This window comes from Cyanistes caeruleus, chromosome 20, assembly GCF_971803275.1.
Source record: "Cyanistes caeruleus chromosome 20, bCyaCae1.hap1.1, whole genome shotgun sequence".
Taxonomy (NCBI): Eukaryota; Metazoa; Chordata; class Aves; order Passeriformes; family Paridae; genus Cyanistes; species Cyanistes caeruleus.
The window spans coordinates 984,021-997,079 of NC_141720.1; the positions used below are offsets into that span (position 1 = coordinate 984,021).

At 54.5% G+C, this 13,059-nt stretch overlaps 3 protein-coding genes across 11 annotated transcripts in view; 1 reads left to right on the forward strand and 2 right to left on the reverse strand.

Moving 5' to 3' along the window:
* Positions 1 to 7,454, reverse strand: PRPF4 (pre-mRNA splicing tri-snRNP complex factor PRPF4). Of its 2 annotated transcripts, none has more exons than XM_086858630.1 (14): positions 7,065 to 7,454; positions 6,191 to 6,368; positions 5,657 to 5,843; positions 4,992 to 5,079; positions 4,203 to 4,282; positions 3,872 to 3,965; positions 3,549 to 3,643; positions 3,269 to 3,327; positions 2,552 to 2,675; positions 2,331 to 2,420; positions 1,741 to 1,863; positions 1,346 to 1,453; positions 1,156 to 1,266; positions 1 to 1,006 (listed from the first exon to the last, which is right to left on the reverse strand). In XM_086858630.1, the coding sequence occupies exons 1-14, from the start codon at positions 7,452 to 7,454 to the stop codon at positions 550 to 552; spliced, it is 2,184 nt and encodes a 727-aa protein (XP_086714756.1). In that variant the 3' UTR covers positions 1 to 549. The 2 variants fall into 2 exon arrangements, with proteins under 2 accessions (XP_086714756.1, XP_023802761.2); XM_023946993.2 differs by having other exon boundaries at positions 725 to 1,006; positions 1,148 to 1,266.
* Positions 7,354 to 11,674, forward strand: CDC26 (cell division cycle 26). Its single transcript, XM_086858638.1, has 2 exons — positions 7,354 to 7,488; positions 7,562 to 11,674. Exons 1-2 carry the CDS (start codon positions 7,408 to 7,410, stop codon positions 7,742 to 7,744), a joined length of 264 nt encoding a protein of 87 aa, XP_086714764.1. The 5' UTR covers positions 7,354 to 7,407; the 3' UTR covers positions 7,745 to 11,674.
* Positions 8,611 to 13,059, reverse strand: part of SLC31A1 (solute carrier family 31 member 1) — a 23,154-nt gene continuing 18,705 nt past the window's right edge. For all 8 annotated transcript variants that reach the window (XM_086858633.1, XM_086858637.1, XM_086858635.1 and 5 more), the window contains exons 4-5: positions 12,846 to 13,014; positions 8,611 to 12,272 (exon numbers count right to left, since the gene is read on the reverse strand). In XM_086858633.1, the coding sequence (XP_086714759.1) occupies positions 12,071 to 12,272; positions 12,846 to 13,014 (371 nt within the window). In that variant the 3' untranslated portion in view covers positions 8,611 to 12,070. The remainder of the gene's footprint in view (positions 12,273 to 12,845; positions 13,015 to 13,059) is intronic.

Genomic DNA, 13,059 nt, shown 5'->3' on the forward strand with positions numbered 1-13,059 from the left:
TAGCTCCCCCATTCTCCCCAAAGCCAAACTCCCTGTTGAAGGAGAATTGTGGGCATTTTGGAGTTAAACCTGGCAGTGAGGGTGAGTCCCTCCCTGGGCTGAACACAAAGGTGTTTGTTTGCCTGCCAAGCCCTGCCAGAGCAGCAGGTTCTCAGTAACCCTTGTGCTGCAGGCAGAGACCTCTTGGGAGCTCTTGAGGTTCACAGCATTAGACACTCCCCAGGGCTAACCCCCCTCTCCAAGGGAACTTGAGCATCTCACCCACCTTAGGCTAGCAGAGCCTGGAGGTGGGAGATTGGTGTGGCCCTGCCTCATCTCAGCAAGCCCAGCATCCCTCAGTGAGCTGGGATCATTCCCTTGTCCCTTCCCTTGCAGCCTGCCTGGCCATGCTGCGCCTCAAGGGCTCGGGCCCCCTGGCCTCGCTGTGTGTCTGCAGCAGCCAGACCCTGCCCTGTGCCAGCTCCAACTCCAGCACCCACAGCTCTGTGTGAGCAGCAGCACAGAGCTGGCCCTGGAGGAGAGGGCAGTGCTCTGAGCACTGGAAGCTCATCACTGGCCCAGGAGGGGATGAGCCCCAGCACGGGGCTCTGAGACTGTGGGACGTGACAATGGCTCGGGGAGCTGCTGGTTGGTTTGTGAGTGACAGGGAGGCACCAGAGAGCCTGGGGCCAACACTAGTGCTTCAACACAAAGCAGAGCAGCCATGACTGCAGCTGCTGTAACATTTGGATTCCTATTTTTTTCTTTAATATAAAAAAGTAACCAGAAATCATTAACATCCCAATCCCAGTCCATAACCGGTGCCCTCTGAGCTACTCGGCTGTCCAGAGCTTGAAGGTTCTGTCGTAGGAGCAGGTGGCAATGAGCTGCCCATCCAGGGAAATGTCCAGGCCCATCACCTTCCCCTCGTGCCCCGCCAGAGTCTTCAGCGGGGACCAGCCAGGGTGGGTCCAGATCTTGGCCGTGTTGTCGTAGGCGCCCGTGAGCAGGAAATTCCCGTGGTTGGCTGCACAGGAGGGGAAAAGGGGACAAGTGAGGCTTGCAAATGGAAACATGACATCTCTGCTTACCAGCACAGGCCTTGCTGAGCTGCAGGCGTGGATTGGAGCTGCTGGAGGGGCAGGGACAGGGAGCAGCAGGGACTCACGTTCGAACCTGACGCCGGTGACCAGGTTCTGGTGGGCAGGGATGGTGTAGATGCACTTCCTCTGCCGCAGGTCCCACACCTTGCAGGTGTTGTCCCCACTGCCCGTGGCCACGTGGTACCTGCCAAGGAGGCAGAGCAGTGTTTAGGGAGTGGGGTTTACACCCAGAGCTCCCACATCAGTGCCAGCCCCCTCCTTACCCATTTGGGGAGAAGTTGATCCCATAGATCTCCTTCAGGTGCCCTTCCAGGAACATGATACAGCGGCCTGTGCGCAGGTCCCACACCCGGCCAAAGGCATCCAGGCCTCTGCAATCACAGATTGCACAATGACCCTAAAGCTCATCCTGGCCATGGGCAGGGACACCTTTCACTATCCTCAGGTTGCTCCAAGCCCTGCCCAGCCTGGCCTTGGAATTTTCCAGGGATCTAGGGGCAGCCACAGCTTCTCTGGGCACCCTGTGCCAGGGTCTCACCTCCCTTCCAGGGAACAATTCCTCCCCAATATCCTATCTGTCCCTGCTCTCTGGCAGTGGGAAGCCGATCCCCCAGCAGAAATCTCATTTCCCAGCCATGCAGAGCCAAGGGCAGCTCACCCTGTGCCGGCCAGGGAGCCATCGGTGTGGAAGGCAATGTCGTAGACCCCCTTGCTGTGCCCCTCCTGGTGCAGGATCTCCTCCTGGGCCTCCAGGTCCCACAGGCGCCACGAGTGATCGTAGCTGCAAGAACAAGGCACTGGTTAAACCACGGAGTCATTCAGGTTGGAAAAGCCCCCCAGGACCATCAAGTCCAAGTGTGAACCCGGCGCCACCACATCCACCACTAACCCATGTCCCCAGGCACCACATCCCATGTTTTTTGAACACTTCCAGGATGGTGACTCCACCCTGGGTAACCTGTTCCAGTGCCTGACCACCCTTTCTTTGAAGACATTTTTTCCCCAATATCCAACCTAAAGCTTCTCTGGTGTAACTTGAGGCTGTTTCCCCTGGTCTCTATGTAACTCCAGGGAGAACAACAGGTTATTTCACCAGCTCTGGCACCATTTCCTTCCCACCTGAGACCAACAGTGTCTCACACAGGGAATCCCAATGACCTGCAGTCCCTGACACTGCAACAGCCCAGCCATGGTCAGCAGCTGGGCAGCCTGTGGTCATTCTGAAAGCCAGTGCCCAGGTGTCCGTACCAGGTGGTGCCCAGGAACCTCCCGGACGGGTGCCACATCACACGGGCCACTCTCATGCTGTGTCCCTCGATGTCTGCCACCGGCTCATCGCTGAAACACAGAACAAACCACTGACCACTGGCCACAAGGGTCTGGCAGGAGGATGGTAAATGGCTGGAGGAACACAGAATAAACCCTAGCACAGCAATGCTGCAGCTGTGCACATCTGGAACAGGTCTGACCTTTCCAGGTTCCAGAGTTTGACGGAGCCATCGGCTGCACAAGAGGCGAGGCTGACATCCTTCTTGTCCAGGGACACCGTGGCCTTGGGGTGGAACACGATTGCCCCCACATTGGTGCTGTGTCCTGATGAGCAAGGAAAACCAAAATTCAGATTCTGCCACGGGACCTCGGTCAGTTCTTCAGAAAAGCAGCATTTCCTTGGTGCTGGTGAGGGAGGTGCACACTGTCACTGTGTCCTCAGTGCTGGGTGATATTGCCCTGTCACCCTCAGCCAAACTGCATTTCCAGGAGCATCCAAGATCAAGGTGTGGAACCCTCAAAGTGCAGACAAAATTCAACATCATCAATCAAAGGATTTGTCCTCACATCTGCATTTAGTCCAAGTTGTTACCACTGCTCAAAGAACTTCACTGTTATCAAGTGACCTGCCCAAAACTGCTGCTGTTTGTAACTCAAGTAACTCAAACCAGGTTTGGAAACCAAACAAAACTGTTCAGAAATAGAAACAGCAAACTTGGAGCTGAGGTTTGAGCTAAAGGCCAGGCCTCCCTTCTCATTATATGACACATTCTCATGCTCCCAAGGCAAGGGATGCTTTCAGTAAGACAAAAATCTGCCCAAACACAACATTTTAAATCACAAAGCAATTCAGATGTGGGAGGTCAGCACGGAGAGGAACAAAAGAACCAAAAGCCCCAGTGAGAGCCGCTCGCTACCTCGCAAGGTGTGAACCAGGTTGCAGTCGGGCACAGACCAGAGCTTGCACAGCCCACTCCTGTGGAAGAAAAGAAACTGATGTCAGTGGAGAAGGAACATCAAGGAACATATTAATGATCCTTGTTCAACCAGCTCAGATCAATGAATCTCTGCTTAGCTCTAAAATGAAGTGATGAGAGCTCAGAGCAGGAAGAAGCAGCCTCTCCCAATTCCCAAGGCTCCAAAAACATTCCTGTGCTCTCCCAGCCCCCAAAGCAGGTGCTGCCAAGGCAGTCTCACCAGCAGGCTGTGGCCAGGAGTTTGGAGTTGGGGCTGAAGTGGCAGTACGACAGCGGGCGATCGTCCCCGATCTGACTGCAGAAGTTATTCAAGGACTGTAAAAAACACAAAGAAAACCATCAATAAATGACTAAAGTGCAACCAGCCCAGAGCTATCCCCAGCCAAAACTTGAGGTGAGGGAGGCAAATGTGCACAGGAGGAGGCAGAAGCCCTGGGAAAATCACATTCAAAGGGAGGAGCTGCTTCGGAGGCAGCTGGATTCCTGCTGAGGTGGATCAGCCAAACCCAGTGAACACAGCAATGGAGCAGCTGCCAAACCTACCCGCAGGGATTTGTGCAGCTCCTGCCTCTGGGATGTCCTGGTGGCCTCAGGAATCTCCTTGAGCAGCCGGGCCTCCTCCAGCCGCTTCGCTGCCCTGGGGAGAGCAAAGGTGGGGTGACAACCCCCAGCACTGCCCCTGCCCTGCTGCTGGGAACGCCTTTTCCCTGCTCTTCCCCCAAACTGGGCTAAGGCAGGATCAGTCCCTGAGAGCTCAGACTCTAGGCTCACGTCTCCCCACTCCCTGGATTTTTCGTGCTACCCACAGTGGGATCTGCACTTGGATTTGACAAATGGCTGCACCTCCCTCCTTCTCTGTGCTGTTTTCTCTCACCTGGGGAGTGAGTAGTTGGCCAGCCACAGCCTGGCTGTTTTCAGACTGCGTGGGCCCTCGTGGTACCAGGTTTGCTGATACTGCAAAACAGGAATAAAACTGATGGAAAATCTCTGGTGCTGCTGCCCCTGCGTTCATTCCCCTCAGCTCCTCCCAGCACCTGCCCCCAAACCCTGCTATGCTCTTGCTTATTTTTAAGGGCCTTCTGCACAACTGTAAGCCCCAGAAAAAGGGATTTGGAGAGATAAATCAAACTCTCTGCCCAACATATCCAATCCTGACATGCTGCCACTTCACTCAACATTCCAGCTGAACCCTGACTCATCTGCATTTACTGACATGTAACCCCCTCCTTGTTTACACATCACCCAGTAAAGAGAAAGCCCACAGCTGCAGAAATTATTTCTTACACTACAGCTCAAAAATAATAAGGTAAAATAGACTCAGAAGAGAGACAGAAACAGAAGGAGTTCTGAAGCAGAAACAAATGCAGCAGCAGGAATTTTTTTCTTCCCAAGTAAGGGACTTGCTACAGTAGGTAAGAGCCCACACACCTGCTCTCCTGGTTTGCACACTGAGTGCAGCACAGAGCTTGGTCTGTGAGTAAAAGCCACTCTTGGTGCTCCTCACTGAGACCAGACATTGCCACAGGTTTGCAGGAATGGGCAACACATCCCTGAAGGGATGATATGAGAATCCACAGGCTGGCCAAAGCCAGGAGCCCTGGATATATCAGTCCTGGATATACCATCCCTCCCTCAGCACTGAGAGGACAGGAGACACCTTTACCTCTTCTTTAGACTTTTTTGACCTGTCATCATCTTTCCTGGTCTTTTTTAACGCATCTGTGCCGACCACCGAGAGGATGTTCCTTAACCTGAAAAAGAAATCATGAAGCCAGATTTAGTCAGTGAATTTTCAGCTCACCTTACAAATACCAGTGTGACATTCCCTCTGCCTTGAGGTTCTTAGAACAGAAACTGAGACTGAGTTGGGTTGGGAGACACCTTAAAGCCCATCGTGTCCCACCCCTGCCATGGCAGGGACACCTCCCACTGTCCCAGGCTGCTCCCAGCCCTGTCCAGCCTGGCCTTGGGCACTGCCAGGGATCCAGGGGCAGCCCCAGCTGCTCTGGGCACCCTGTGCCAGGGCCTGCTCACCCTCCCAGGGAACAATTCACTCCCAATATCCCATCTAACAGTGGGAAGCCATTCCCTGTATCCTGTGTCCCCATCCCTTGTCCCAAGGCCCTCTCCAGCTCCCCTGAAGCCCGTTTCGCCCCTGGCAGGGGCTCTGAGCTCTCCCTGGAGCCTCTTCCCCAGACTGAGCACCCCCAGCTCTCCCAGCTGCCTGGTGACACAGCACTGCTGCCTGGCAGGGCTTGCTGCACCCCAGCTCCCAGCAAAACCTGAGGGATTGGCTGAGTGGCCGTTCCCTGTTTGCAGACACAGCACCTCTCCCTGCGCTCCGCAGGCCCCTCTCCGAAGAGCGTGATGGGCTCGCCCAGGGCCCTCAGGCAGGCCTTGACCTCGGAGTCATCCGTGGAGACGTTGATCTGCCGGGCGCGCTTGCGGCGCTCGAACTCTGCCAGCACCTCAGCCTGGCGCTCGCTCATGTGGTCCTCGAGGTCAAACACCTCCCCTGGGCACAGACACACCCTGAGCACACAGAGCCACCACGGCTCACACAACAGCTGGGGCTGGGAGGGACCTCTGCACATCACCCACTGCATCCCCCTGCCAAGCTCTGTCACCACAGCAGGTGACACAGCAATGTCCAGCTGGGTTTGGGATGTCTCCAGAGAGAGACACTCCACACCCTCCCTGTTCCAGAACCTCTCTGCCCCCGGACCCCTCCCAAATGGGAAGATTCAAGCAAGGAGCCACCCATCCCTGACTGGCTCGAGGTGATGCCCAGAGAGCAAGCAGAGACATTTGGAAGTGACACATCTACGGGGAGGGATAACAAAGGGTGTTTGCACTCCTCACCACTGCTGATGTTGATGTTCCCAGCCTCCATGGCAGCCTTCATGCCCTCCTTGCCCAGCAGCCCCGACTCGCCCTTGGCCAGGCGCTCCCGCTCTTTCTCCTCCAGGCTCCCGTAGAAGATGGGCGCTCGCTTGGCCGGGGGTGCCTCGCCCTCCTCTGCAGGCTTGGCCTTGGGGGGCTGCAGGAGAGGCAGAGTGTGGAGTGTGTTTGGGGGCAGAGCAGCCAACAAACAGCCTGGCTATGCCACAGAACCCAGCTGTGCCAGGAAAACACGGGCACCGTGCAAGGACCATCTCAGAATCCCAGACTGGTCTGGGTCAGAAGAAGCATTAAAACCCATGCAATTCCATCCCCAGCCATGGCAGGGACAAATTCTGCTATCCCAGGCTGCTCCAAATCCTCTCCAACCTGGCCTGGAACACTTCCATGGATGGAGCAGCCACTGGATATTAAAGTTTTTGCCTGAAGGCCAAAGTGCAAAAGTAGAATACCACATGAAATTGCTTAAATCAGGCAGTGTTGTGTCCTTATTATTTCTTATCTGTAGAGTTTTTTGAAAGAGCTTTAGAACACGAAGCTTTTCCTCCTGCTGAGTGCCAGCACAGCTGGAGCAACGCCATCCTCCAGCTCCCAGGACCTTCCCTGGAAGGCTGGGGAAAGTGAACCCATCCGAAGGGGAGCCTCACACAAACCTCCCGGGAGAACAATCAGGATTGTGTAAAAACGCAGGAAAACACTTGAGCCTTCGGGCTCCTTTAAATCGCTCTGGTGTCACCGGAGCATCGTAAACCCCACACAGCGACAGCAGCTGCGACCCCCGCGGCCTCTCCCGCTCCCGCGGGCCCGGGGCCGCCCCCCTCTCCCAGACACTCACCTCGGGGGGCCGGGCCCCGGCGCGCACCGCCGGTGCCCGCGCGGTGGCCATGGCGGGAGCGGCACCGGGAACAGGACCAGGGACGGATAACAAGCCTGGAAACAGGAACCGGAGAACGCGAACAGGGCGAGACTCGCCGCGCTCGGGCTCCGGCGCCTCACAACCACTTCCGGGTCGCGCGGGGCACGCCGGGAGATGCGGTTCCGCTGTAGGGCGGGACGCGCGGGGCACGCCGGGAGATGCAGTTCCGCTGTAGGGCGGGGCGCGCGGGGCACGCCGGGAGGTGTGGCGGGGCCCGCTGAGGGCGGGAGCGCCGGGTCCTGTGGCGGTGTCGCCGGTCGCGATGCTCCGTCGGAAGCCGACGCGGCTGGAGCTGAAGCTGGACGACATCGAGGAGTTCGAGAGCGTCCGGAAGGAGCTGGAGGTGCGCGCGGGGCTGGGCGCGGGGGGCTCGGCCCGGCCCCGGCCCTGGCCCTGACTGGCCCGTTGTCCCGCAGAGCCGCAGGAAGCAGCGGGACGAAGCGGAGGCGGCGGCGGGCGGCGAGGAGGCGGCGGCGGCGATAGGAGCGCTGGGCACGGAGCACAAGAGCCGCGAGCAGCTCATCAATGACCGCATCGGGTACAAGCCGCAGCCCAAGGCCGGCGGTCGCACCGCGCACTTTGGCACCTTCGAGTTCTAACGGGGGCTGCCTCGGGGGCCGGACGGGCCTCGCCTCCCCTCTCTGAGCTGTTACAGTTTTGTTTTTTAAGTTTTGTTAACATGCCCGTGAACGCCCCTTGGCCGAGTGTTTTGTTTTAAATAAACGTATTTTTTTTAAGAAAATAATAATAATCCCACGAGCGGCTGGAGTGGAGCTCAGGGCTGTTTGCTGCTTGGATCAAAGGCCAGCAAACAGTTCCTTATGGATGGTGTCACATGAAAAGGCCAATGGCACATTGATTTCTTCAGCAGGTCCCTGGATTTACTCCCATCAGGTGCCTGGGCAGGGTGAGGTGAGATTGGATTCGGATGAATGTGAGATTTGGGGCAGAGCCCACTCAGGAGGAGTCTGGCACACACTGCACTGAGCTGAAGGAAGCAACTTAAAAATCTGAGCAGCTTCTTGGTGCTCTGGAAACTGTTCCCTGCAGCCTGGGGAAGGAGCAGGGCAGGCTGCCACAGGGCACCTGCAGGGAATTCAGGAGCTGGAGGCTCTCCCTGCCTCTGGCCAGGTCTGTTTCCTCCCATCTTCAGCACAATGAGCAGGTCTGGTTTTTTCAGCAGGTCAGTAATTCAGTTAAATTCAAACTTCCCCTGTTGTAGGTGCATCAAATTTCAGGTCAGGCTGGGGAAATGTACAGAACTTCTAACTTTTCCAATTGGAAAGACCTGCTTTTCTTGTCTAACACCACATCAAATTATCAGGGATTGCTCTGCTGGTCTGGCATTCCCAGCAGGGCCCAGCAGATGCTGCTCCTCACTCCCACTCCACAGCACCTGAACAGGAACACTGAGCCCTCTGAGGGACGCACTGAGGATTGCTCCCAAAACACACCCCCACCACAGTAAAATGCAACCTATTTTATTGGTTAATTATGTACAGGAGATTCTTGATATTCACATTAACATCAGACAAGTTACCACCACAAAGAGCAAGAGTAAAAACAAAACTGACAGTCCACTGTAAACAAAACTAGAATCCTGCTGGATTGGGTGGGACTGGCTCCAGACAAACTCAAAAGGCACTCAGAGAAAAGCAACGAAAGCCCACTGAGGGACAGGGCCTGGATGCTCTGAGCTCCTTCCTCGATGGTGATCTGGAGGCAGAGGTGTGCAGAGCACAGCTCAGGGCACAGAGCCAGGCCCAGGCTGTGACCCCCAGGCAGGACTGCACACCCAAGCTGTGTGTGCATCACCACAGGAGTTTAACTGAGCCAGGTCTGGTCATCCTTCCAGCCCTCCCCTCCCCGTGTAACCAGGACAACGTTAAATTCAGGAGAGGGGCTGGGGCTGCCCCAGAGCTGCTGATCCTGTCCAGAGGGAGCTCAGGCTTTGCTCAGGCTCTGCCACAGCACGCAGCAACCCGGGCTGAGAACACACTGTGGCAAGGGGGAGGCTGGGCCACAGGGAGTTTGGTGGCTTCTCTGGATTGTGACAATGAACTGAGGAAAGCACAGCCATGGCAGGAGGGAACAGCCTGACACGGCCCTTCCCTGGCTGTACAGAGGGGACACAGCCTCACCCTCAGAGGCTCATCCTCAGCCACTTCCCTTCTCACATCCCTGAGCAGCCCAGGGTGCCCAAACCACCCCTCGTGCAGACTGTGGGAGCAGCTGGGGCACCTGAGAGACTCCTGCCCAGGTGAGCCCTGCCACGGCAGTGTCCCCTCCCTGTGCATGCTGGACAAAGCTGTGTGCCCTCTCTGGGGACAGCATGGGCAGGAGATGAGCCTTGGAATCTCATCCTGCAGGAAACTCTTCCAGGGGCACAGGTGGTACAAGCAGAACGAGGCAGAAGAACTTAACAAGAACCAGATTGACACTGCACAAGCTACAGCCTGATCTCCAAGTCATCCCTCAGAGAATTCAAGTCTGGTCACTTGGATACACAGAAAAGTGGCTAAAAGGTGACAGCAAGATCAGGCCAAGCAGCTTCTGTTTCAAAGAAAGACACAGCAAGAGGTATAGGAGGTGACCAGTATCACCACACAGCCACTCCTCACTCCACCCTTGATTGTGATGGCAACAATTCCAGCCCCTTCCAGAAAAACCAATGGCAGCAGGTGGCAATGTCATCCTAAGCTCCTTCAGGGGTCAAGCCCTGCAACCATCAACCCACAACATCAACCACCATCTCCAGCTTTTAACAGCTCCATTCTCCTCTAACAAACACTCAGATTTCCTCTCAGTTCCAGCAGGAGTGGGAAAGGATTGTCCATTTTCTCTGTCCAACACTAAGATTCCCCCCAGCTCTCCAGGGTTGGGGTGGGTCAGGTTTCCCCTCACATGATTGCCTGGAGGGCACAGGAGAGTTTTGGTTTGTGACAGGTGCAGAGAGGGCACCAATAGATTCTGTCACAGACAGAACTCCCTCCAAAGATCAGACTGGGGAAGGAAGCACTTTTCCTGTCTTTCAGCAGGAGGTGGCTAGAACTTTTCCATTAAAACAACTTTGCCTGTTTCACCCAGATGCAAATTTTCTACAGAAAGCAGCTGTTTAGGAACCTAGGCCTGCTTTTAACTCAGCTCCTTTAATTCTCTAGTTGCATTGTCCAGAGAAAACAAAATGTCCAAATAAACAGTTGGCATCAGCCCAGGAGAGCTGACTTGAGGAGGTGCAATTCAAGCCCTGGTAGCAGCAGCTCTGGATTTCCTTAAAGAGGATGGGGAGGGTGGGCTCTGTTCAGGGACAGCAGCACCAGCACCATGGAGCATCCAGGTACACAGGGATGGCCTCACCCTCTAAGGCTTAGGGGCTAAAAAATCTCATTCCAAAGATCAGCTTTCCTCACACAGCTGCTGCCAGCAGTCACCAGCAGCATCTTCAGGGGAAAAAACCTTCCTGTGTGTGCCCAGAGGCTTTATCCCAGCAGGATTTCCTGTTCTCGTGGCATGTACCAGACACCAGCTTCAGTCTGAAAGTGATGCCTGCTCTCAAATTCCCACTGTCTTCTCTTCCAGCCAGTTACAGGCACAAACTGGGCAAAAGCTGGGTAGAGGGAGGAGTACAACTTTGCACCACGCTCTGCAGAGCTTTTTTTAACATCCAGGTGCTAAAGCAGAGCTGCTCCCCAAGGCAGCAGGCAGGCAGGAGGGTGGTTCTGCCCTCTCACAGCCTGTCCTGCCTGGGCACCGAGTTCTTCACTGCACCACAGCACCTGTCCCCCACTGCACTGAGAACCTGCACCTCCAGCATGGGCACATTGTGATTATCAAGACAAATGGAGTCATCTGGGTCAGGAATACTATTTGATTAGCTCACTCTGCTCCAAATTCCACCTGAGAAGACACTGAGGGCTGCTGTAGTCCTGTATTTTCCTGCTCCTCTTCCCCAAATCTCTCCTTTACAGGAACATGGTTGCTTTCCCCTTTCACCTCCATCCAGGAATACCCTCCAGCCATTTTAACTTTAGTGTCATGAAATCATTATTTAGGACTTGCCTCATTTACAGAAGCAGTTCTGGTAACCCAAAGTTTACTTCTAGTTCCCTCCAGGTGCAGTTCCACATGAAGTACCTGTGGGTTCAATGGTGGATTTGGAATCTTTTTGCCCTGAAAACACAGAACTATTATCCTGCAACTGTTCCATAATTGTGAAGGGAAAGCAGCCAAACTCAAGTGCTCTCCCTGGAGGCTGAGTAAAACTCTGGGTACATCACATTAACAACACTCATCATCCTCTGGTGGGCTTGGAGGGCAGGTTCAACCGAATCCTGAAGCACACAGGTCACATCCTGGGTCAAAGTCCTCCCTTGCCAGGACACACCTGAGCGTGTCTGATATGCAGCACCAAATCTTCCTCAGAGGCTGAGTCCTACAGCAAAGGGTGTCATTGGCCCCAAAAGCCACAATGCCAGGGCAATCTCTTCCCCTGGCATTATGTACACATTGAAAAAAAAAAAAAATCAAAATTAAAACAGCCATTCACACATTACTGGTAACTTTGATCTTTTCCTACTGTTCATTAAGCCCTCACTGATGAGCATTTACAATTTAAAAATAAAATGGTTTTGTTTTCTTTTTAGAATAATAATTTCTACAGTTCTGTCAGCCAACTAATTTCAATCACAGCATAATCTAAGAATAAAGCAAATCCTGACCAAGAATGGCTGCCATGGACTCTCAAAAGTCAAGGGGAACAGCATGTCCCAGCTCCTCACATCCCTGCATCCCTCCAGGAACTTGTGGTGAACTCCAGTTTATTTTCTTTATCATGATTCTCTTGGCAGCTTAGGAATGCTCCAGTCCTCGGGTGGCCACGCTTGCAGGGAGCAGCGGGGTGGGGAGGCCTGTGGGCACATCCAGTGTTAATGGCAGTGCTCTGTGATATCCACCACCACTGCCTTTTTCCAGCTGAAGAAGAAGTATCCGGTGCCCGCTCCCGCGGCCACGGCGATGCACAGGTACCCGTTGTAGGTCATGAAGATCAGCATGAGGAAGTAGCTGACCACCACCTGGATGATGTGCAGCACAGTCTGCAGCAGGTGGGGCAAGCTCAGCATCTGCTGGCTGGGAACACAAAGCCAAACAAGTCAGCAAATGGAACAGGTGGGAAATGCACATGCCCAGAGAGAAAGCTGCCAGGACAGCAAGGTGGGCGTGGGGTGGCAGAGAAGGTGACACCAGCCTGGGCAGGGACTCCCGTGTGCAGCTGGCACCTGGAGCTGGGGTTTTGCTCACAGTGCAAAGCAAGCACAGAGCTTGGAGGACACAACTTTTAGCTGAGAAACAGACTTTTCCAAGCTTCTTTTACTCCCCCCTTTAAAAGCTGAATGGCTCCTGTTCTGCACAGAGGCCTTGACTACCAGTAAACAAAAGGATCCTGAGTGTTTTCTGTCGGGGTCACTGGATGTAACACCCAAACTCTGTTCCTGGGAACTTCCCCAAATGTGTTCATTACAAAAACCCCAAGCTCATCTGTCTCTTTGCTGCTTTCCTCCTTCTGTCCCCATCCTCCAGTGCCACGCAGCATCCCAGTCTGGAGCCAGGACACTCTCCAGAGATCAAAACTGGCTGCACAAAGTTTCTTCTGTGCCAGTTTCCCCTGCAGAGCTTTGCTTTAGAATGAAGTGCAATCCTTACCCCACGGTTTTGTGTGTCTCCATCAGGATGGTGCCATTGGGGCCGGGCACTGGCATGGAGTTGTAGCGGATGCTGACTTGGGATTTACGGAGCAGACACTCCCGGGCAATCTTAAGGCCTTCATAAAACATGGCCAGGAAGAAGACAGCCACAAAAGCACCAGCCATTTCTGACAAGAGAGGAAATATTATTGTCTCTGGAATGTGTCAGCGGA